The sequence below is a fragment of the Sparus aurata genome, chromosome 14 (genome assembly GCF_900880675.1).
Source record: "Sparus aurata chromosome 14, fSpaAur1.1, whole genome shotgun sequence".
NCBI classification, from domain to species: Eukaryota; Metazoa; Chordata; class Actinopteri; order Spariformes; family Sparidae; genus Sparus; species Sparus aurata.
This window is the reverse complement of record NC_044200.1, coordinates 2,778,932-2,804,510: the sequence shown is the minus strand read 5'-3', so window position 1 is coordinate 2,804,510 and position 25,579 is coordinate 2,778,932. Positions and strand designations below refer to the sequence as shown.

Genomic DNA, 25,579 nt, shown 5'->3' with positions numbered 1-25,579 from the left:
TGTACTTAAGACTCCTTAAACTTGTCCCTGTCTCTACTCCTAAAAACTTGCTCCTTCTGCAACTGTAACTGTCTGAGTTTGGCTGTTAACCAGGGTTAGTCGTTGTTAAAACTCACCCTGGTGCGTGATGGTATACAGAATTCCTCACAGAAGCTGATGTATGATGTCACAGCCTCTGTGTATTCATCCAGACTTTCAGTAGGGGTCCTGACAACATCCCAGTCCATAGAGTCCAAACACGCCTGGAGATCCTTCGCAGCTTCACTGGTCCACTGCTTTAATGTCCTGTAACAGGTTTACAGAGTTTTAATTTCTGCCTGTATGAAGGAATCAGGTGGACCATGGCATGGTCAGAGAGGCCCAGTGCGGCGCGGGGGACAGCGTGATAAGCTCTGCTGACTGTATCCAGTATATTCTTCTCTCTGGTCGGGCATTTGATGAACTCTTTGTATAAAGGGAGTTCGTGACTGAGGTTTCCTTTGTTAAAATCACCAAGGACAATAACTAAGGAGTCCGGGTTAGTCTGTTCCACACTCAGTATATGATCGGCGAGCATGCGCTGTGCGTCCTGCACGGCCTGCGGTGGAATGTAAACACCAACCAAAATGAACGAGATGAAACTCACGGGGGGAGTAAAAAGGTTTACAGTTTATGATGAAATATTCCAGCGTAGAAGAGCAGTGCTGTTGGATCACTGTCACATCATTGCACCAGCTACTGATGGTATAAAAACAGATTCCTCCACTTTTCGATTTGCCGGAGAGTTCTGTGTCATGATCCGCTCTGCCAGCTGCAGCTCAGATTCCGGTATTGATCCACACAGCCACGTCTCCGTGAAGCATAACACAGAGGATAAAGAAAAGTCACTGTTTTTCCCCAGAAGAAGCTGAAGTTCGTTCATCTTGTTGCACAGTCATCGACGTTGGAGAGGAATATCCCACGTAACGGTGCGCGATGTCCGCGCTGGCGGAGACACACAAGCGCACCGGCACGTTTCGCTCTCCTCCTGCATTTCACTGCATGAGCAAAGGTGAGCGCACCTTTGACCACAATGTCCAATAATTCCATGGAAGAAAGAAGAAAAGTGGGAAAGAGATCAGCTGGAGTTATTCCCCTGATGTTCATGAGCTCTTCTCTAGTGAAAGAGCCCCGGGTATCGAAGCCGAAAACTGAATTAACACACGAAACAAGAAAAAATAAAGCGGTAGCCCTTGCTTAGTGGTGTTGCATTGGTGTTGACTCTGGGGCTGGTCAGAACAGGGGTATACACACTGAGATCATGTGACACTTAGATTGCCCACAAGTGGATCCTATTAAACTAAATAAAAATGTGGCTTCTGAAGGTGATGGATGGGGCTTCAATGCTGAGGTAAATAAATATGCATGCACCACTTTTCAGTTTTTCTATAGTTTAAAATGGTTGAAAACAAGTTGTTTATTTTTTTTCACATCAACAATTTGGAGTATTTTGTGTAGGTCCATTACATGAGATCAAAATCAAAGTCCATTTAAATACCAGGTTGCAAGGCAACAAAATAGAAAGAATGCCAAGGAGGCATTAACACATTTTACATTGGCAAGGCACTGTAAAACAACTTAATTCAAGATATTTATTAAATGACATGGATCATAAATAATACATATGTACAACTTGTGCGGATGAATGAAGGCATGAATGAATTGTAAATGTAGTTATTAAACCATTGCCAATGAAATGAATGAATCAATAAATATATTTTATCAAAAATCCGCCATGGAACCATCAGCATCTTTTCTTCAAAGACTGGAAATGTTGAACTGGGCCTAGATAGCACACAACATAGCATGGCTTAGCAGAGGACTGTTTAACTCTGATTGATGTAATGCACATGGGTTCAATCCATTTGTTTGTTCACTGTTTGAGTGTTATTGTGATTTCAAGTCCAACCCTCATTGGCCACGTTGCAGTCCCTTTTGATATGCCATTTTGATGTAGTCTTCCTTTGTCCATGCTATGTGGAGTGACACTTTCAACCCCAGCCACCACTTTGCTGTTCTTCTTACAGACATACACAATGATTATACTGTGTATCACTTTAAGCTGATCTAGAACCTTTATTAAGAACCTACAAATTATAAACCCTTAACCGATGTATAACCCTTTATACCCGCCTATGTCTAACTTTTGAATCGAACTTTTATCACTCAAGTGTGATTTATATGCCACACTTTGTTCCAGAGCATGAAAGCTGTGAAGCCTGGCAGTATGATACAACATTCACCTCTGCTCCCTTCACAGACTCTGACTCTTGCCAGAGACTACGCAGCTGCAGTGAACAAGCCTTTCCCAGAGATAGACGAGAAAATCCTGGAGGAGAGAGACTGGCCGAAGGACTGCTATGTGTTCGAGGGAAAGGACAAGGAACCCACCATCGTCTACATGCCACTCTTCAACAGAAACAACTGTAAAGGTCTGTTACAGCAGAAGCAGAAGTACTCTGAACATCTAACTAACATCGCAATTACCCACTAGGGGTTTCACCGAATAATTGAATATTCGACTATCAAAACCACTATTAACCACGAGTATTTGTCTTTTTCTTGTTTTTCTTTTTTTCAAAAGCCCGGTGCTGTAATAAAGCGGTGAAAAGGCATCTACATTAATGATCTACCACAGATATGCAGCTGGGGGCATGTGAGACTAGTGCAGTGTGTGTGTGTTTGCGTGTGTGTGACGTCAACACGCAAGGGGCGCCAAGCAGCAGACAGGAGACGAAAAAAAAAGAGAAAGGAGACTGAAAGTAACATGGCTGAGGCGGCTCTCAATACTCGCCTGCAAGTATCCACAGTCTGGAAATACTTTACCAAAACAGATAAAATCGTTAATAAACCTGCAATATATGCAAGGCTACCCTAAAGTACCATGGCAGTACAACTACAATGCATAACCATTTGAAGCTACACCCGGTTACAGCTAGCTACAGCAGCAGCGACGTTAGCGGAGAGAAGCACCAACAACTGACAACAATGACAGACTTCTCCACACGTCAGATATTCGACCAAAGAAAAAGGAAAATAACAGGTCTGTCTCCAATGTTGATCTTAAATAGGCCTACATTGTGTTTTCATGGTCATTAACAGAGGCAAACTCAGTGACGAGGGTTAGGTCTGGCAGCAGCGGTGCTGCATGGATTAAAAAAAAAAACAAAAAAAAAAACAGGCGAATATTCGACTATTAGTCGACTTTTGGGAAGTATTCGACGAATACTAAAATGCAGTATTCGTCAATGCCCTATTACCCACAGAGACAACAAACAGTTCTGACTCTTCAGATGTTCATTTATTTGCCTCTTAGACTTTGGTCCTCCTCTCTGAACTCTTATGGAACATGTATTGGAATTGCAATCATGTTGCCTGCCTCTGAAACAAAAGAATGTCCATACTGGCGATGGCATCTTTGATCGCTAGCATGCTGTGAATTCACAGGAGCTTATGGCTGACGCGTGCTCTTCAAAAAGTGTGTCCTCCACAGTAGTTTCTCTTTTATATTTATTTGACAAAAATGCAAAAAAAAAAGCATAAACATTCCATACGATCCAAGCTCGTTCCTTACACACGCCGAACACGGTCATAAAAAACTGCGAGCTCCTCCAGCTCCAAAGTCAGCAACACAAATTAGCTCCTAAAAACACTGTGCCTCAAAACCACATGGCTACCTCCTTAAAGCTACAGGCTCTTATTTTTATCTGCCCCACAGAAATAAACAATGACATAACAAAATGAAATAACAACATTTGTGTACAACAATGATAGTGCAAATATCAATAAAATAATAATCATAACCTAAATTAGCATTTTTAAATGAATTAAATCATGAAACTAATATCAAATCCAAAATGTACTCATGTACTCACTCACTCCATGTGTTCCATTTCTGGACTTCTTAAGCTCTCTAGTGCCACTACAGCAAACACTAGACTGTAGCCAGTAATAGTTTTAAAGGAGTCATCACCCGGAAATCGCAATTTCTCTCGTTAAATCATGCATATTGGTGTTGGACCTCTGTTGAAACATGCCTGAAAAGCTGGAGTTTGAAAGTGGCTTAATTTTTTCGCTTTGGCTCTTTTTCTGAACAGGAATAGCGCACAGTAGTGCGCGTTCCTAAAGCACGAGATTTTGACTCTGCTCCTGTGGTGACGTTACCACAGGAGGCTACTTGCATATGCTCACAGCCGTCCTCAGCCAGAGTGAGCACGCCAAGTCTGCTTATTACTCTGTCATTTTCACGCCATACATCGTCACCGCCAGCATTAAAACTCAGGTCTTACATGTAAAACACATGTGTGAAAAGTAAGAAGGAAAAAAAAGAATTTACCATTCAGAGACATCCTGCTGTAAACGTGTCTCTTCCACCGTCTCTGCCTCGTCACTCTCCCGTTCGGTTTCCGACTCCGGCTCGTACATAAATGCCTGAATTCCGTAAGGTTCGTCATTTAGTGTGTGCGCCATGACAGGGGGCTGTTTATGTTTTGGAGTCTGTGTGTGCATGCAGGCTCGCCCCCCACTGTTCTTCCTGCGGCCAATCAACGCGCGCCTCATTACATATTAATACAATGCACATCCGGACCGGTCAAAACCTTGCGCATAATCTTGCGTGAGAAAGTCGCGGTATGAAAAAGTGTCAGAACAAGCTCTCTGTTTGATTTTTTTTTTTTTTTTTTTTTCAAATAAGTTTTAAGAATTGATCCAAAGCGATCCAAGAGGGACTGGATATGTAAAAAACCAGGTGATGACTCCTTTAACATATCAAACACAAGTCATCAGTATCCATGCTGATTGATTCACATAGAGCACATCAAATTTCTCAAAGCTGAGAGTACACATCTGTATTACAGGTTTTGCCGAATGCTTACACACATGTTGCAGACTTTGGCTCACTGTGTCATAACTTAACACACAGGTCGAGTAGGACTCAGCATATATATATATAGCACAACTTAAACGGCAAAATGAAACTCTTGAAACAAAACCTAACAATCCCATTTCAAAACTGTTTTTAGCATTAAAACATTAAACACATGCACCTTTGAATTACTCTTTCCTAGCAGCAACAACACACAGATGTGCTTTATGCACGGCATCAGCTTTCATAGTTATGCTGATGATACACAACTGTACATCGCCGTGTCTCCTGATGACACAGGGCCTATTGATGTCCTTTTTAACTGCATTTTAGATATCAAGACATGGATGGCAGCAAATTTCCTACAGCTCAACCAGGACAAAACAGAGGTTTTACTCATTGGTCCTGAAGGCCAGATAGAGAAACTTTTACCAAAGTTAAAGGATTTTAAACCATCACAATCTGTAAAAAATCTGAGTGTGATTTTTGACTCTGAGCTCAGTTTTATTCCACACATCAAAAATATAACAAAGATAGGTTTTTACCATGTTAAGAATATAGCCAGAGTCCGCCCGTTTCTCTCTCAGGCCAGCATGGAGGTGCTGATGCATGCTTTTATCTCGTGTCGTTTAGACTACTGTAATGCCCTGCTCTCTAGCCTTCCCAAAAAGAGCATTTCGAATCTACAATTATTACAAAACTCAGCTGCATGAGTGCTGACGAGGACCAGAGGGCGGGAGCACATTAAACCAGTTTTAAAGTCGCTTCATTGGCTCCCCGTGCGTTTCAGGATTGATTTTAAGGTTCTTTTACTAGTTTTTAAGTGTCTTAATGGTCTTGGGCCTTCTTATTTATCTGACCTGCTTTTACTCTATCAACCCCCGCGGACCCTGAGGTCCTCCGGCACCGGCCTTTTAACCATACCACAGGTTAGTTCGAAAAAGCACAGGGAGGCGGCTTTCAGTTGTTATGGGCCCTGACTGTGGAACAGCCTGCCGGAGAACCTCAGGGTCGTGGAGACTGTTGAGGTTTTTAAAAAGAGGCTCAAGACCCACCTTTTTAACCAGGCTTTTATTTGATTTTTAAATTCTTTTTAATCCCTTTTATGCTGTGCTAATCAGAGCACTTGTATTTATTTATTTATATATTTATTTTTGTCCTTTCTTACTGTTTTAATCTCTCACGTTTTAGCCTTTATGCTCTTATGTTTTAGTCTCTCGTGTTTTTAGCCTTTATGCTTTTATGTTTTAGTCCCTCCTGTTTTTAGCTTCTACGCTTTTTGCCTTATTTTACTGTTTTAGTCTATCAATTTTTAATCTCCAGTGTTTCCTCATGGGGGCCTGCCAGACTGGGAGTGGTCTCTGGTCTGGCGGAGGTGCTGTCCCGTGGACAGTTCCGGCCCGGGTGACTCGAGGGCTCTGCACCTTGGTGTGGGGCCTCCTGTCTGCCTGGGTTGGGGTGGTCTCTGTGGCGGTGCTCCCTGCGGCCTTGGACCGGGATCTCTCCTAGTGTGGTTGGCCCCCCCAAAGGTAGCTTCCTTCACGCAACAGGTCTCGCTGCCCAGCCATGTCTCTTTAGCGTCAGCTACTGTATGTGTGGATGTGAGTGTGTGTGTCTGCGTGCGTATGTCTGAGTATGTGTATAAGTGTCTATGTCTCTGTGCATGTCTGTGGGGGTGGGTGGGTTGGGTTCTTTTAATTTTCTTCTATTGATTTTATATTGCTATTTCTCTTTTTCTGCTGTTGTTTTTAAATTTCTGTGAGGCAATTTGAGATACTTTTTTGTATGAAAAGCGCAAGATTGATTTGATTTGATTTGATGCAAAACACAGCTGTATTCAGTAATTTGGATTGGTTGGTTTTTGTCTCATACAGATTTTTTTTTTTTTTTTTGTGAAAGATTGATCCACTACAGTCTATTTAGACACATGAAAACAGAATGGAAACGCTTAAGAATTTTTTTTTATTTTTCAGGTTTTTGCAAAAGTAAAAAAAAACAAAAACACAAAGAAATGGTACAACTACAATGTTCTATAAAACATAATGTTGTAAGGGAATGATTGGAAGACATTTAGGCCATGGATCCTGTCTCCTGTTGGCATTTGGCCACATCACCTCATCCACATCACAGGCAATGTCCTCCCTTGCCAAGCAACGGGGGAAATATCGCCTTGCATGCAGTATCCAGCCCTGTATGGACCTCACCTCAATGTGGCTGGCGGTCATACAATTTCCAGCGCCATGCTGAAAAGAACTCCTCAATTGGATAAAAAAATGGGGTGTATGGTGGCAAGTTGAGTGCAATAAATCTATTATGGTTGGTGAACCAGAGCAGCCCGATGGAAACTGACATTATCCCAGATGACAACACACTGGGGTTGCTCTGGCCCATCCTGGACTACTGTGTCATGAATTGTCTCCAGAAAGCGAATAGTGAGGGCTGTGTTGTAGGGACCAAAGATGGAGTGGTGACGCAGGACTCCATATACACTAATGACAGCACAAAAGGTGATATTTACTTGCACATAGTCATGATTGAGGTCTTTGACTCTCGCATTGTTCCTCTCAAATTGAACTCTATACAGCTGCTTCAGTGAAATGTTCTGATTTTTAAGGATGTGAGAGAGATAGATATGCTGACAGTGTTGATGACAGCAAAGGTTATTCTATCTGCGATGATCTGCTCTCTCAATTCACAAAGCCGGATTTCGTTATTTGCCAATACAATGTTGACTATGGCCAACTCCTGTTCATCACTGAACAGAATCTGCCTTTCACCCTGTGCAGGTCGTCTGGCAGTTCTGTAGAAAATGAAACATCATACATTTTTTACTTTAGACCCATAGACCTACAGTATTACAGCAATGTATTGTACTATGCGTATGAACAACATGAAATACTGTAATTTCTTTGGTACAGTTTGTGTGGAAACTTAAAAACATACCTGTTTTCCAGTCTGAAAGTTCTAATACAGTTTTTTTTTCGATTGTTGAAGCACAATTTTGAAAACAGGGCCCGTTTTCTCAAAACAATACACTTGTCAAAACTATACACTAATTTATAAAAACATATTTTGTCACCATATGAAACACACACGCTGCATATTACTTAATTCTGTCTGAACCAGTTACGCACTGCTGTTGCTAACCTTAAACACGTTTAGCAATTCTACTTCTCAGTGATAAGAGTACTGTATATGAAGTACACAGAGAAAGTGCAAATGTACAATAAGTTCACCAAACACTTGACAAGACCAATGCTGCAGACTGAGGAAAATATAATTTATTTCTCTCCATACACCCAAATCAGTCAACATGGAGAATCACAAAAAAACATGTCTGCAAAATAAAATAAAAAGATCTGATAAAGAAAACAGAAAATACTGGATAGAAAGTACTAGACATTATCTGTTCGTCTAGCTGGATCTGGCCAGAGAATTTCATCCACATCGCAGGCGATATCCTCATTGGCAAGACAATGTTGGAAGAACTGCCTTGAATGTCTAATCCACCCCTGCACAGCTACGGCGTCGACTTGGTCACAGGCGTGATCCATGGCCTGAATGAGGGGTACCTGACCCTGGGCCGGAGATCGTAAACCTTTCACCGCCATGCAGGGTTTAGAAAAGGAGAATATAGTGGAAGGTATAGGACTGTGAACTGTGGATGGTGTTGAAACCAGTTCTGGACCAGATCAGCATGGTGGAATGACATATTGTCCCAGATGACAATGTATTGTATCTGGTGCATTTGGTTACCTGCTGTGACTATGTATGTATGTCCATGACGGAGGAGGACCCCATCCTGTGTAATGGCCGCACAAAGGGTGATGTTTCCCCCACGTTGCCCTGGGACCTGTGGTCAATGATGTTTCTGCCTCTCCCTCTTGCTTTGGTGAGGTTGAACCCTGCCTCATCTATGTAGATGAATTCATGCTGGATTTCATCAGCATCCATCTGTAGAACTCTCTGAAATACAGTGAGAGACAAGATTGTGTAGTTCAGAATAGATCTAGAATACAGTCAATGTACATGTCAAAAGTTCATGTGTACAGTATGCAGTATCACACTGCTACAGTAAAGTCAACAATACATACCTCCACATACTCATGCCGTAACCATTTGACCCTCTCTGAATTCCACTCAAAAGGCACACGATACAGTTTTTTCATTTGGACCTGATTTCTTTTCAGGATGCATGCCAGTGTTGACAGAGACCTGATGGACATTATTGAAAATGGCATGGTCACCAATAATGTTGGCTTGAATTTCTCTGAGCCTCCTGTCAGAGATTTTAACTGTCCGTGATCATGGCAGGGCCCTCCGTTCTTCTGGCCAGCTCCTGTTAGAGGTCCCAAGGTCAAGATTAAAACAGTGGGGTGATCGTTCTTTTGCTGTCACAGCTCCCAGGCTGTGGAACAGACTGCCCCCTGACATTCGCACCACTACTGACCTTAGCCTTTTTAAATCAAAGCTGAAGACACACTTTTTTAGATTGGCATTTAACTCTGACTAAGGTAGTCCTGCTTTTAGGTGCGCTTATTTTGCCTGTTTTTTACTTTATGCACTTTTAGAGCATTTTTAGAACACCCTGCAGCACTAGCAGCACTTTCTTGTGTTTTCTTGCAGCACTAGTAGCACTTTCTTGTGTTTTCTTGCAGCACTAGTAGCACTTTCTTGTGTTTTCTTGCAGCACTGTAGCACTTTCTTGTGTTTTCTTGCAGCACTGTAGCACTTTCTCGTGTTTTATGTGTTGTTTTTATGTATTATTTTATTGCTTTGATGTAAAGCACTTTGGGTACTGTCTGGATATTGTAAAGGGCTATACAAATAAAATTTGATTTGATTTTGATTTTGATGGCATTAATGGCCAAAACCGTGTTTATTATCTCTCTCTTGTTGTTGTGTGAATATGCGCCCCCTTCCTCCTTGCCGTTTTCCAGCCTCGATCCTATGTAGAAAATAACACATCTAACCCACTGTAAAATGTCACGGAAAGGGGCATCCAAAGTGCTGATGTGGTGCATACAATAAGCAGCTGATTACTGTAACTGTAGACAGATTTTTTTTACCTGTTTCCTTGTCGAAACCTCCTTATAACTGATGCCACTGTATATCTGCTAAGATTTGGCTGAACTCTTAGTCCAGCCTCCCTTAGCGTCAATCCGTGGTTCACGACATTGTCCACTAGTGTTGCAAAATTTCATTGGATAAATTGGGTCCTCTTCTTCTTCTTCCAAGTTCTCCTCCAGCTTCAGATCTTCCTCTTCCTCTTCCGCCCCCTCGGCCTCTGCCTCTGGCTGGGCCTCCACCTCTTCCTCTACCTCTACCTCCTTCTTCTCCTCCCTAACCCTCCCCCTGTCACCCTCACTCTCACTCTTCTTCTGAATCCTTCCATTTTGGTTAAAGGCAGGTGAACTTACCTGCTGCATTTTTATAGTGCTTGAACCTGATTGGTGCATCTTCAATTAAGCAGTCATGGGTTTGTGCACCTGATGGCTGTGTTTACTGACTGGCTCATAGGTGTGGTAATTTGACAGTCAGTGCTTTGGAATTGCAAGGAAGTGACATCATGACATACTTCTGTGTCTAATGTATACAAGTGTATTTTCACTAACAAGACCACGCCAAGTTTAACTGTTGAAACTGTTTATTTAAGTGTTGGGAAGATTTGGAGAGGACAGAATAAAGGGGGGGTCGGGGTGGTTGGATGAGGAAAAGGGGTCGAGGTCGGTGGATGAAAAGGGGGGCTGCGGGTTTGTCGAGCCATCTAGTACCCAAGAGGGGGAGACGGTCGAGACTCAGAGTGGGGGTACGTCTCGATGAGCGCACGTCCTGATGGGCGTGGCTTCATCTTCCACCCCTGGCTCGTGTGCCGGATGGCCCGGGTCCCTGCTCTGGTATCTTCTTGCCGTGGAATGGTGATGTCGAAAGCTGGGCTGCTAGTGGTCCTGTGAGAAGGGATGGTGGAGAGAGAGAGGGTCTGGGGGGGAGGGTTATCAGAACTTGCGACGAACGGGAGATAGATGGTTTGGCTTACCTTATGTAGGCTTCACAGGTGATGAGGTCGGGCGTAGAGGTGGTTGGATTGATTGGGCACAGGTGGTTAGGTTGATGAGACGCAGGTGGTTAGGTTGATGATGCGGGTGGTTTGATTGGCTGGACCTGGGTGGCAGGTCAGCGAGTGGATTGGCAAGGTCCTGTTCCTGAACCTCAGATATAATAACTCCATTTCACTAACAAGACCACGCCAAGTTTAACTGTTGAAATAGTTTATTTAAGTGTTGGGAAGATTTGGAGAGGACAGAATAAAGGGGGGTTGGTAGTGGTTGGATGAGAAAAAGAGGTCGAGGTCGGTGGATGAAAAGGGGGGCTGCGGGTTTGCCGAGCCATCTAGTACCCAAGAGGGGGAGACGGTCGAGACTCAGAGTGGGGGTATGTCTCGATGAGCGCATGTCCTGACGGGCGTGGCTTCATCTTCCCCCAAAAGGTGCTACTGAGATATGCTAACGTGGGCTTGACGGATATCGCAGAGGTGGCTGTGAATGTGGTTGTTGTAGGCCCGGGAGGACCAGCAGCCAAGGAATTTAATGGTGTGTTCGGTAATTCCTTGTTGCAAGGCGGTGGTTGAGTTAATGAGGCGGATTGGCAAGGCGGGGTGGCGTGGTCAAGTTCCCGATCCTTAGATATAATAACTCCGCTTCATGAACAAGACCACGCCACAATTCAATGTTAAGATAGTTTATTGAATTGGTGGAAGATTTTGGAAAGGGTGGGAAGAGGGGGGTTGAGGTCGGTGGATGAAGCGGAGTTTAAGTGGGGCACGGATCGGCTGGACCGTCTAGGAACATCACGTGCGTGATCGATATCGCAGAGGTGGCGTTGGTTTAGCTGTTGAAGGCTTGGGAGCCGGGAGGGTTGTTCTTGGATGGTGGATGATCTGATTTCAGGGATCGTATGGGTGTTTGTACGGAGCTGGTTATACGATGTTGACCGAAGGGAAAGAAGGTTGCGGAGTGTATGTGGTAACTTGACTACGCAATCCGGTGTATTATGATGATGTCAGCGACTTGATGATGTCGGCGGTGAGGCTGTCTGGGTGGATGAGGATTTGAGCTGGTAAATACGGTTCCTTTTAAGGATCTGGATGAGTCACGATTCATGTTCCTCTGATGAGGATAGCTTTTCTGGTTCATTCACGCCCTCGAAGGCGAATTCCTGAGGGTTGACGAAGTCTTGTTCACTAACGAGTGCTTAGTGAAGGCTTGATGTGGGTAGGATAGGAGTTTCGAGTGCGTTCAAATAGACGGGGGGTTCATGCATTGCATGAACAGATGGAAAAGGGGGTTCGATTGCGTTGAGTGGATGAAACTGGGGTTCGAGTATGATGCATGAGCATACGGAAAAGGGAGTTTGAGTATGTCTAGCGAATAGAACGGAGAGTTTAAGTGTGTTGAGCGGTTTGAGAAGGGGGTTCAACTGTGTCGAGCGAACAGAACATGGGGTTTCGAGAGCGTCGAGTGGATGGAACTGGGTTTCGGTTGCGTTGAGTGAACGGAACTGGGGTTCGGTTGCGTCGAGCGGACGGAACTGGGGTTCGACTGCTTTGCACGAGCAGACGGGAGTTCGAGTATATCGAGTGAACGGAACGTGGGGTTCGAGTGCAACGAGCGGATGGAAAAGGGTGTTCGAGTGCGTTGTGTGAGCGAGTGGAAAAGGGGTGTGCATCGAGAGGACGGAACTGGGGTTAGAGTGCGATGCATGAGCGGACGGAAAAGGGAGTTTGAGTACGTCTAGTGAATAGAACGGAAATTTCGGGGGGGTGCTTTTGACAGAAGAAGCGGAGAGGGGGGTTGAGTATGTTGGACGGAGCAGGTGAAATGGCGCTCCATAGCTACCGTAGTGGCTTCAGATATTGCTGAGAGCCGGAAAAAACTGTAATTGAGGCCACTGAGTAGTGACTCAGGTTTGGCTATGGCTTAGACTGATTGGTCTACAGTTACATTTTAAATGTTTTCATGTGTTAGAGTCTGTGTGCTTTTCCAATTTTAGTTGTGTTTTGCATTTTAAATAGATGTGTTTTCCCAGTGATTGCATAAGATTTCCTTTTTGAACTCGTGTGTGTGTAAAAAACTGTGTGTCGTGTTTTGCAAGATGGAATGATGATCTTCAGCACAAAATTAAACTGGTTTAAAACTAACTTACTACTAGCTTACTTTGTGTTGGAAAAAAATTGAACAGGACTGATCTTGACAATGATCAAAGTCATAATCCATTGTTAACGTTATTTGCAGTTTTGGTTCAGTTTTGATCATTTGGCATCTGCTTTTTGCACAATAAGCCCACGTGATAGAAAACTGTAGTTTTTATCCAATTTATTTCAAATGCAGCCCTTCATACCATGTATGATCAATAATTATAAAAACCCTAAATGTATGATCACTCTGACATATGCTCGTTATTTTCCAAAAAAGCTCCTAGTAATCTTTTTGCCTCCTCAGGCTGCCTGAACTTTACATTACTTACTAAAGCCCCAGCACCCTCTTCTCCTATACTTCATCTCCATCCTGATTTATCTACAGTCTATGACATACTGAGGAAAATCCCTTCAACATTATCTAGTTTGTTTAGATAAATGAAGGTCTCAGGTCATGTGGCTGGCTGCCCACGGTGCACAGTTCAGCTCCAGAGTTTGCTGCTGTGGAGGACTGGGGCTACTGAGGGATATGGCAAAAAAAAAAAAAAGAAAGGTGAATAGCTGCATGCACAGGGGCACTGATGCTCAGGAAGTCATGAGAGATTTATGGTGATATAGATCAAGACCATTTGGCATGTAGTGAAGCCTGTAAGGCACTGCATCACATTTTCTCTCAGACTTTGGGTTACTCTGGGAACTTCATAAGGATTTATAGCCAATGGTAACAGTTTATTGAAATCTAAACAGGTGTTCACCGTTTTCTATAGATGCAGAGGAGTTCAAGGCAAAGATGGAGGAATACTCCACCTTCCAGCGTGCTTTCAGCCAGGACAAGATTGAGTTTGTGTTGGAAACTGCAAAAACCAATGTGAAGAACAACAAGGAAACTCTGCTGAGGGAGATAAACAAGGCCGTTCTCCGTCGACACAACTAGAGGTAGGGATGTCTGTGAGCTGGGGAGGTGTTGAGTGAGGCAAAGACAGAGGAATAAAAGGATCAGAGGTGATCTTGAAGCCATATCAATGTAGGTCAAAGCTTAATCTTACTTCCTTACAGCATGTAATCTGTGAGTTCACTGTGTGTCTGAGGAAACCGTCTGTGTGAAAGGAGGTGAAAAGAGATTCAATAACAAGGCTTTATGTAATATGTGAGTATCAGAGTGTGTGAGACCGAGAGATGAATAACTGACTTAACTTGCCCTCTTCTCTCTCTCTTGTAGGTTGTCCCTGAGCCGTGACTCTTGTCTTCTGTTGTGAACTAAATCATCATCATGAACATATGACATAACCTCCACTTTACATCTGTGTCACATGTGACACAGTCGCATGAGACAGATTACACAGCGTAACACAGCCAATACACAACTATGTCATGTAACCGCATTTAGTCATTTCTTATTCATTAAGAGTGTTGTGCCTTTTAACTGACACTATAAAGAACTATTAATTACATGTGTGGCAGAATGTGTCTTCTTTGACTTGTATTGGACTCTATCACCATATATATATATATGCTGGCCTGGCTCTACTTGGTTTGACTTGGCATGATGAGGATTTGCATTTCAACCATAGCTGGGCTACCTGCTTGAAGGTAGGTTAAACCAAAGATGCACTTGTCCCAATCCCCACAGTACTATTGAAGAATCAATGCTAACAAAGGGGCTCTGTTAATTCAGCTACAGATACCTTAGGTTGCCTGCAACTTCTTTACAATAAAAGCCCCCTGTTATTTTACCATTCTGCAGCATTACAGGAAACAATGGCCCTCATGTATCAAACGAACGTACGGCAGAAAAACGTGTGTACGACCATTTCCACACAAACTTAGTGTAGCCCTGTCTAAAATCATTTAAGATACAGTGCATACAATTCATTTCAAAGTATAATAAAATATAATATGTACAGTTTAATAAGACTATTTACAGTTAAAAGATAAATATGCTAAAAAGGTTAAGTTCATAGAGTTAATATATCTGTGATCCAAAGAAAAGGAGAGACGAAGTAGCAGTATTCTCATATGTAATTAACTTGTTACCTGTTTATGTCAATCATTTCATTCCTGTGTTTCTTTTGGTTGTTATCAAACTCACAAACCAATCAGAGTAAATTCACTGTGTAAGAGGCGGGACTAGTGGCGCAGATTAGCTTGGTGCGTAGTGAGCATGCGACAGGAGAGACAGAGACGCTATCGACCAGAGAGCTATATGGAAGCGAATTTGCACCATAATTCAAATTAAAATGCATTTACAGAAATGCTTTTTCATTTTAGGAATGTAGCTGCATTTTTTGACTCATAAATAAAATTAGTAATAAATCATCCAAATTGCATTTTCATTTTCTTCTTCAAGACTGCTCATTTTGTAACTTAATTCAAATGATAAAGAAAAGGACATTTAAGATGTAATATTCAAAAGATGGCCCAGCAAATAGGTACCAAAATTCAATTTGAAATGTCAAATTTGAAAATTAAAATGCATTAGCAGAAATGCTTTTTCATTTCAAAGTCAGAGCTGCATTTTTTGACTCATAAATAAAATTAGTAATAAATCATCCAAATTGCATTTTCATTTTCTTCTTCAAGACTGCTTATTATGTAACTTAATTCAAATGATAAGGAAAAGGACATTTAAGATGTAATATTCAAAAGATGACCCAGCAAATAGGTACCAAAATTCAATTTGAAATGTCAAATTTGAAAATTAAAATGCAATAGCCGAAATGCTTTCTCATTTCAAAGTCAGAGCTGCATTTTTAACTCATAAATAAAATTAGTAATAAATCATCCAGATTGCATTTTCATTTTTTTCTTCAAAACTGCTCATTTTGTTACACAAAGACAAAGAAAACTGCTTTTTTGTTTTGAAGCCTGCCCCCCGCAAAAAAAGGTCCAAAATTCAATTTGAATTCGCAATCCCAAGTGGAGCAGGAGAGTGACGTCAGCGGCCTCTCTTCTTCAGCCCCCAGTCTGACCGACCGTGCTACGCATCTACGTTAGGGGGCGGCGGTGTGCTTATTCGACACTGGAGCAAGAGAAGGGACAAGGGGAGAGTGTGAAGGCTGTGTTGGTAGCATAGACTGTGGTACATGTTTTCAGAAACAGCGGGGAAATCACCACCATGTCCAGTTCTGTACTGTGGTCAAGCCAGCCATGGTTCGCGTTTGCTTGGTTAAATCAGCCGCACATTTTTTTTCCAGTGCGAAATTCTCTAACATTTACGGTGATCGTAATGAAACCGCTCTGAAGAGCTGCTGGCAGTGACGGTGGGTCAGACTGCAGACTCACAGTCAGACCCATGAAACACACACGGTACTTTACAGTCAGTATTCCCGGTAATAAACTGAAGGTATCAGCTGGACCGTACGTCGACGTCGCCGCCATATTGGATGTGGCAGCTCAGCCCCGTGAACTAATACAAGTCAATGGAGTGAACTTTATGAAGCTCCCTCTACAAAGTGCTATAAGCTAATGTCTCTCTCTCTCCCACACCCACACCCACGCACCTGCAGCGGGTCACAAAATCGACTGCCGCTTTATAGCCTGGAGCCCCGCCTTTCCGAAACCCCGCTGTTCCGAACATAGACTTCAATTCATCGTAATGGCGGGGTTTCCCTTTTTTTTAAAAGACCCCGCTATTCCGAAAAGTCTATTGGGGAAACCCCTCCATTCCGAAACCCCCCCACTCTGAACGGACTCAATCAGAAAGGAAACGGAGGCTGCACATTTATCCTTTTTTCCTTTGTGGGTTCAAACGGATCAGGTGGCTGATTAACCGCAAAACAAGCCTACTTCATATTAATAATGACATAACGCTCATTATGCTTCAGCTGGACAAATGGCTGTGTTGAATTGAAATTATTTTATCATGCTAAATATCCGAAATTGTATGAAAATTGCTCCAATGCGTTATACCGATCTTCGTGCATATTCAGACACAGCCTGATATGGGTTCTGAGCAAAGGAATGTCTGTTTTCTCCCCCGGTCTGTTGTCAGCAGGAGCGGGGGCTGCAGGCTCGCGCCTGGGTGAAGTGGGCTCAGGCCAGAGTTCAGCCGGGCTCGAGCCGAGCGGGGAGAGAAAAAATGTGTATTACTTTTGCTCTGTGGGAGATCTCCCACAACAGAGTGGATGAGAAAGCAAGGGGGACAGATCTGCCCAGCAAACATCAGAACGCAGAGTGTAGCCTACTTTGTCTGTGACCTGGTTCAGCACCCTGGACAGCTGCCTGCGTAACTGGATGTGGGAATTTGATGCATTTGAAGCCGCGACATTTGGTTTAGAAACGTCATATATAATAACATTGTTTCGAGTCGTAAACAGTTCTGTAAGTGGAAGAAATAAGAATCAATTAGGCTATTAGTGTTAGTCCTTCTTCATATAATGTTGTGTTACAGTCGCACAGCTGGAGACCTAGAGACAAGAGAGACAATGAATGAAATCCCGCGAAATGATGTGCGGTCAATATGACCGCTTATGGCTGAAATAGGGAAAACAAATCACATTTTCTTTTCCTTTTGTGTAATTTATATAAAAAAAAAACTATTCTCAATTAAAATACAGACACTTGTAGAAAAATGGTTAGAAGTCTGTAATGTTTGCATTTTGTTTACATCGCAGATTGATAACTTAATTGTGATAATGTTCAAAGTTATTATTATTATTATTATTATTATTTCACATAAACACACACACAGCAAGTATAATGGTACTGTGCTAGGTATTCTTTTCGGGGTTCTTGGTGATTCCTATAGACTGATGTGTTGTGTTTACAAATGAGCAATACATCCAGATTTCTTGAGATTTGTATTGTCAATGGGAATTTAAATTTAAATGTCAGGCGATGTTTTCTTCATGGAAATTATTTTTCGGGCAAACAATTATAAGAGAGAGAGGGAAGCGCGGACGGGGGATCTGTTGTGTGACAGTGGAGCGGAGGGTCAGCAGCTGGATTTTGCACGCACGGTCAGTTTTATTAGTAGGTGTTTAGGGTTTATTACGTTTGCGGACATTATTACATTCAATGTAATAATGTAACAGCCTTTGCGTGCGCACAGTTTGCGTGTGTAGGCCCGTGGTCATGATAATCCGTCTATGGCTATAAGAGATGGATGCACAATCAATTTCATGTAGGCTAGTTTTTATTGAATCAAAAATACATAGGTAGCCTATTGTCTTCTCCTCTGCTTTTTTTTTTTTTTTTTCAAAGACAAACTGAGCAGCACTGCTCAATCCACTCAATCAGCTCCAGCTCGACCCGCCCGGCGCTCCTCCGAGTGCCGACAGGACCTGCCAGCTCTCCGGCGCCCCGGAGCGTGGCTTCCCCGTGCACACCCCCTCCTGATCTGACTTTGTCCGTGTTACAACAAACACTCCATGCATCCAGCTACAGCCTCCTGTCCGCTTCTGGGTCTCACCTTTGCTAAAGACACCTAACATTAACAGATCAAAACAGAGTAAACGGCAGCAATCCGATTTCAGATCCACGCTCCTGCCTGCCCCTGCCAGCCCCCACACACCGGCCTGTCGCCTGCGCAGCCGCGCAGGAGGGGACAGGAGAGACCCCGGCGCTGCTGCAGAGGAGCCGTGGACTGCGATGACTCTGAGCAGCATGTGAATTACAATATAATCTATTTCTCGCCTTTCCCCCGATGATCTGAATAAGTCGCTAAATTTGTCGCTAGTCGCTTTTTCGAAATAATGTCGCTTAGAGGGTATGAAAAGTCGCTAAGTCTAGCGAGACAGTCGCCATGTTGGCAACACTGAAGAAGAGAGGCCGCTGACGTCAATCTCCTGCGCCGCTTGGGATTGCGAATTCAAATTGAATTTTGGACCTTTTTTTGCGAGGGAGGGCTTCAAAACGAAAAAGCAGTTTTCTTTGTCTTTGTGTAATAGTGGAGCAGATTAATGGCATATTTCAAGAGAATCGTTCACTTTGGTATACAAGCATGAAATTTGGTACAGATACTCTCTAAGGGTCACTTTTTGGGAAAAAGTAGTTGGCCACCCAAAAATTCAACATGGCGGCCATTTTTTCAAGATGGCCGCTATTTCTGTCAAATGCTCATTATGTCAATCGTTCCAACAGTGATGTAGGCATAATATTTTGTGAAAATAATCTCTTAAGAATGTTTGGTAACACTTTCTATGAAGACCACATCTATAGTGCATTATGAGCACATTCATAGTGAATTATAATGCGCATTATAATCAATCATAATTCATTATGACTACACACATAACACTTTATGATGCACTATATCAACAGTTATGAATAACTATAAATCTAGCTTATAATGACTTATAAATCCAAGGGTCTTATGAGTGCTCTTGACTGGTTATAATGACTGTCTGACTGATGGGGCTTATAATACATTATGACTACTTATAACCCTCTATACGCACACCTCAACAATCGCCTGTTATAAGGACTCATAGGATGTTATAATACTTAATGAATAATCATTAAGTTATCAATGTATGCTTTAGGTAAAGTGAAGTTTATATGGATGCATCTATAATGCAGCATACCTCATCATAATGTTTCATTGTTGGTGTTAAATAAAGTGTAACACATTTGCATGCATTTAAAAGAATCTATGCTGCATCATAAGTCATTATATCAGATACCAAACTATAGAGAATTACATTAAGTGTGTCTGCTTTAGGAATATAACATTTAAGCCCAGTTTCAACCTGTAGAGGGCACTCCACATGCATATTTTGAACAAAAAAAAGTAGATTTTTAACTGTTTGCACTAAATTGTCACGGTTTGGACCTGAATCAATCAGCAACACTACTAAATACCTAACCATAACAGTTTTCAACTGAAAACAGTGGTTTTGGAGTTTAGTTACTATTTAAGGTATGAAACACTCAAAGGGAGAAAAAGACAAAACACATTTATTCAATGTCAAGACTTTATGCAGCCACTGTAAAAGTCTCTCTATTTACATTCATGAGTGTTAAATTTCCTTATGTCATGAAAGAGCCGTCCAAGAATACCATGTCTGTGAGATCGTCCAAGCCAGTACTCAGCTTTAAGATCAGATTTTGCGGGTAAAATTGCAATAATAAGGTGACTTGACTGGGACTTGACTTGACCTAGTACAGGACTTGACTTGACTCGACTTGACATAACCTGTGACTTGAGACTTGAGACGCACATTTTTGGGCCCGGGCTGTTATAATTTAATCAAAAAAGTATATTATAAATCATTTTTATTGAACGCGACGGCCCATTGGTTGATTTTCTTGAAGGACATTGGGCTAATCCAATGAAATCTCTCAGCCCTCCTTTTTTTAAAAAAAATTTGAATCTTTTCTAAGAGCACAATTTAGAGGGGGCGGCCCATTGGTCCATCTTCAATATAGACAGTGGACTGAACCAATTAGGATATATCGTACGAAAGCGGCCCCACACCTTCCCTGCACTGTCACCTGCAACTCCGCTACTTTCACAGTGTTGAGTGTGGGGAGAGGCAGCTTGGAGCAACCAAAGAGAAAGAAAGTAGGTGCCGAGAAGTTGAGTGCTAAGAGAGTGAAGAATCTCACTGTGCTGCAAAATGTGCAAAGATCACAGACATGTTCGCAGGAGGGGCTGCTGTAGCCTCCACGTTCTCTGTGACAGCAATGCTCCAGCAACGCTCCAGCAACCGCAGGTTGGAGGTGAAGACAGCAGCAGCAGGCAGGAGAGGAGCAGGAGAGATGCAGGCTGACTGACAGGGACAGTGTACAGCCGGTAAGCAGGTAGCAACGTTAATACAGGGACTGTGAGGTGATGGAGGTAACGTTAGCTCTATTACCCAGCAAACATTTCTGGTGCTGAAATGAAAGTTTTTCTGATGTCGTTCTCATGACCGACATCATTTCGACGGCTAATAGACACCATCATTTTACGTTGTATCAAAGTCGAATAGACGACATTTCAACCTTTGTCAAAATACACATGTAATGTATTGCATTTAAAAAGATGTTTACCTAAACTGAGTGTTTCAACTAGTGCCTACATAACTGGCATTACCACATCTATAAATTCTATGACAAGCACAGCTCTTGTGCTGTATACATGTGCAATTCTCAATGCTCTTATGTACAACTATTTGATTTAACTTCTCAATTTCAGCAAGCAATTCCTCAAACTGTATCGAGGTCAAAAAGTCCAATAGACAACAACAGCAAATTTCACTTTTGCCAACTTAAAATATCACGGGAATGGTGAACCTGGTTGAAACTTTGATAGTAAATAAACTCACCTGTGATAAAGTTAAAAATACCCAAGTGATGTTCTGGATGTCTGGATAATACTTTCTATTTCTGCGTCCGTGGCCTTCACACTCCATCTCTTCACAGCAGCTGGAGAGAGGGCATAAGAAAAAATTAAACATTTTTACAGAGCGCCTATTTAGATGTTAAATGCACTTTATAGATGGCAGGAACACTTTGTTTGTTTTGGGAGTTGAAAGAGTAATGAAAGAACCACTTCTTAGAGCCACACAGTAGCCTGAATCTGATGGTTCCTAATAAAGCCAGTAGGCATTAACAGTCTGTGCTATGGTAGCCCAGCTGAGCCCAGGATAGCCACATGCAAATGAAGCCCATTCAGTAATTTCAGTTATACAGGGTTCGTACGGGTGCTTGAAATCCGTGAAAGTGCTTGAATTTCAATGTTGTGTTTTCAAGGTCTGAAAAGTGCTTGGATTTTAGTTTAGGTGCTTGAAAGTGCTTAAAACTCTGTTTCTTTCACAAAATTGAGATCAGATTTGATAGTTTGCTTATAACAAGGAGAAATAAAATCAGTAAGAGATCCATATGTGGAGATGTTTCCTCCTGGGCTCCGCTGAGCCTCTCTGCTCTTCTCTGCGACCTGCTGGTCAGTGTGTGACCACGCCCCGCCCCCTTCGAAGAGAGACGGCAGGAGATGACAAAATGCCGGGAGGCTCATGTGTTAACGAGTGTTGGCTTGAAAATGATAACTACAAACTATGGTTAAGATAAGGACCGAATCAAAGAGTGGCCTCATGCAAAGTCTGCAAAAACGATTTGATGATTTGTGCAATGGGAGAGTCTGCGCTCTCCAGTCACATGAAATGTAAGTTAACTTAAGACTTGAGTAACTAAGGCCAACGCTGCACGTTAACACTTTGTTTATGCTAACCGCTAACGTTTGCTAAATTAGCGTTTTTACATACTAAATCATTATTGTCAAAGTTAACATGTTAATTATAGACATAAACTACTAAACTATAGAAAAAACGTACGCGTTAACGCATGTGATTAATATATTAATATGGACCATAATATGCTAAAGAATAATTAACGCACCACTAATCACGTTACGTGACCTCGTTAGGTTAGTGCTTGATTGTCTGTATGCAGTCTGTGGCCTGTGTGTCGTCACACATGCAGCCTGGTAGCAATAGAGAAGTATGGCTGAGGAGAAGGAGTGGAAGTGTGAAAAGGGAATGTTCACTTTTCTCCACTTTTCATTACTTACTTCTATTAAAGTAAAATTAGATGGAAGCCAAGACTTCTTACAAATAGGTGACACATTTTGACAGTGTTGGGCAAGTTACTCCAAACATGTATCACATTATTTATTTATTACTTGTTACTGTCATTTCAGTAACTTTATTACATTATAATATTACTGTGTAAACATTTGCACAGATTTTTCCTCCCCTGCTAATCTCGCGGTGTTGGCAAATTTGTATAAAAACAACACACCACTTAATTTTGGGTTTAAAATGCACTGTAACGTGCGTTACTGAGATTTGTACCGAGGAAAATATTACCTTTTTTTTTTTTTGTAATGCCTTACATTACTGCGTTACAGCAAAAAGTTATGCACTTCAGTAATTGCATTACTTTTGTAACGTGTTATTCCCAACACTGCATTTTGAACATAAAAATTAAAAAAGGAAATTACTGGGTGCTCTCAGGTCTCTCTTTGTCTCGGTGCAAGTGTGCCTGAAGAACGCCAAGTGGCTTCCCTCTTTTTTGGATAAAACTTTGTGTTCACCTTTAATTTCTAAACTTTTGCTGTTATGAAACATAATTTTAGATGTTTTCAGCAAAATACAATGTACATAATTGTGATAAAAAGTGAAAAAAAAGTAAGTATGAGTATATATGTTCCTGTAGATATGTATTTTACCCCAGCTATAAGGTGCTGGAAAAATTTGAAAATGACCCTTAACACTAGAACGGCCGAAATTCCAACACTACTAGAACGGCCGCAACGGTCATTTTGACCGCTAGATTTTAAACTCTGTAATCTCTCATGTTAACACCCATTTGAGTGATGAATGCATTCATTGTGTCATGATATTTTTCTTAAAACGAAATAACAGCAAAATGTACATTTTAACAAGTTTAATTATACATTTATCAATATTCATATCATCGCACATAGTAAACCGTAATTATTGCATATTTACACATGATTTTAATAGAGAAATCTCAGAACAAGAACATAATAATTAAAAGTAACTTATTTGATTATTAAAGAATTAATTTTAATTCTTAATGATATATAATACAAAATAATAATAATCGAAAAAGCTGGAAACGAGCTGCTCTAATACAAAAAAAGAGCCATTCCGATCACTGGTCACAGTCTCCACAGATTACCTCCGCTCTCCTCGCACAGTCAGCACACACGGGCTTGTGGCATTCCAATTGTCCGACGTTTGGTTCCGTTTGCAGCTCTTTCGGACCGGCACTGCCTCCGTGTCCGTGTCTGCTGCTGCTGCTGCTGCTGCGGTGGTTGCTGCCGCTGCTGCCCACCTTGTGCCGACTGCCGCAGCCGCTTTCCCCTCCATGTATTCTGCCCTCAGCTCCTCTGCCAGCTGCTGCAGGACCTCCGGGCTCTCCTGCTGCTGGTGCTCCTTGAATAAGATGCGGGCATTGATCCCAGCCAGGTCGAGGAGGAAGATGTTATAGAAGACCGCCACCGGCCGTGTACCGCCTGTGACGGAGTACTCCCTCGCATCTGGTCCGGGTCCTCGCCGTACTTTGTGTTGTTGTGGTACATCACAGACTTTGGTTTTGCCTTCGCCCCACTAAAGGTGCCCACTTCAGTGTGCTCGGTCCTCGGGATGCAGACAGTCTTCCTGGTACACAGTCCGAGTCGCATCACTTCAGCACCGAACAGCTCCGCTGGCTGTTTCACGGAGGGGGGAACTCCCGTTTTTGTTTGCCCATGGTGCCAACCAGGCTATAAAATGCAGCTATATAATAATTAACTCACAAGTAAATTCGCAAGGAAGAGCAGCTGGAGACGCTAACACAGAGACAAGAGAGACAAAGAGAGCAGCAAACCGCGCGAAAAATGAAACAATGAAACTCGCGAAATGATGAGCGGTCAATATGACCGCTTGTGGCCGGAATAGGTATAATCTATAATATTTTCTTTGTCTTTTGTGTAATTTATATAAAAACTATTTAAGATTAAAATTCAGACACATTTAGGAAAAGTCATGAAAGGGCAACATTGCATTTCTTCATTCAACAAAGTTATTGCACATATAAATCTGAAAACGGTCAAAATGACCGTCTTGGCCGTTCTAGTGTTAAAAGTGCTTGAAAAGTGCTTGAATTTGACCTCTAAAAATGTGTACGAACCCTGGTTATATCAATCTTAGTTTCTTACACTTGATCACATGACACAGCTTTTTTAACTTAAAAGGCAGTTTGTCATGTTGTCCCCCTCCATGCATGTTGTATTTCGCCATGACTCCATTCGTCATGAGCCTGTAAGACATAAATTCCTGTAAGAAATAAAAACAGCACCAAGAGTTTGTCATTTACATCATTGGATCAGTTATATAGGAAGTTGTGTACTATAACTTTTACATTAAAATGTGTTTTTGTTCCACTCAATCTAAACTCCCTCTGCTGGCCCCGACACCACCCACACTTAAGGACTACAACATATTTCCGATGTCTACTTGACAAAAATTCTGCACCTTATAAAATATCAAGTGTCCTCAATCTTTCAGTATTTGTAGTTTGACATTTTTAAATTGGTATATTCCTTTGATTTACCAGTGTTTCAAATGACACATCAAATTAAATTATATGGACAACAGTTGTTTTGGTGCGTGTGTGTGATAGCTAATCCTGAGGGTGGTGCTGTTTTGGGTGTAATATCTTTGGGTTTTCTCAGGGCTTGGTCATTAGACCTGGAATTATTTTTGTCTTCAGTGGGTAGGGCTTTGCGTGCTCTGTGGTAATGTTTTCCACCTGCCAGAAGTTCCTGGTGAGTGTGACTGATGCAGTGCTAAACCAGCAGAGACATACCTGTTCATGCACTTTGTAGTGCAATCCCTGAGGTTTTTGTCACCAACTCTGGACAACAAGGTTATCTGTAATGACAGAACATGAATGTGTAGGAACATGTCCTATTTAAACATCTTTATATCACAGGAGACGCGATCTTCAGGTCCACACAGATTTCCCTCTGACCCACTTTCTCTGACATCCTAATGGCCTGACTCTCTCCCTCC

General features: G+C 42.1%; 1 protein-coding gene across 3 annotated transcripts in view; it reads left to right on the top strand.

Moving 5' to 3' along the window:
• The window catches only part of LOC115595921 (cytosolic phospholipase A2 gamma-like), a 48,911-nt gene extending 34,384 nt beyond the window's left edge, over positions 1-14,527 (top strand). For all 3 annotated transcript variants that reach the window (XM_030440771.1, XM_030440769.1, XM_030440770.1), the window contains 3 exons: positions 2,279-2,450; positions 13,844-14,012; positions 14,296-14,527. In XM_030440771.1, coding sequence (XP_030296631.1) covers positions 2,279-2,450; positions 13,844-14,010 — 339 coding nt within the window. In that variant the 3' untranslated portion in view covers positions 14,011-14,012; positions 14,296-14,527. The remainder of the gene's footprint in view (positions 1-2,278; positions 2,451-13,843; positions 14,013-14,295) is intronic.
• Positions 14,528-25,579: the final 11,052 nt, after the last annotated feature.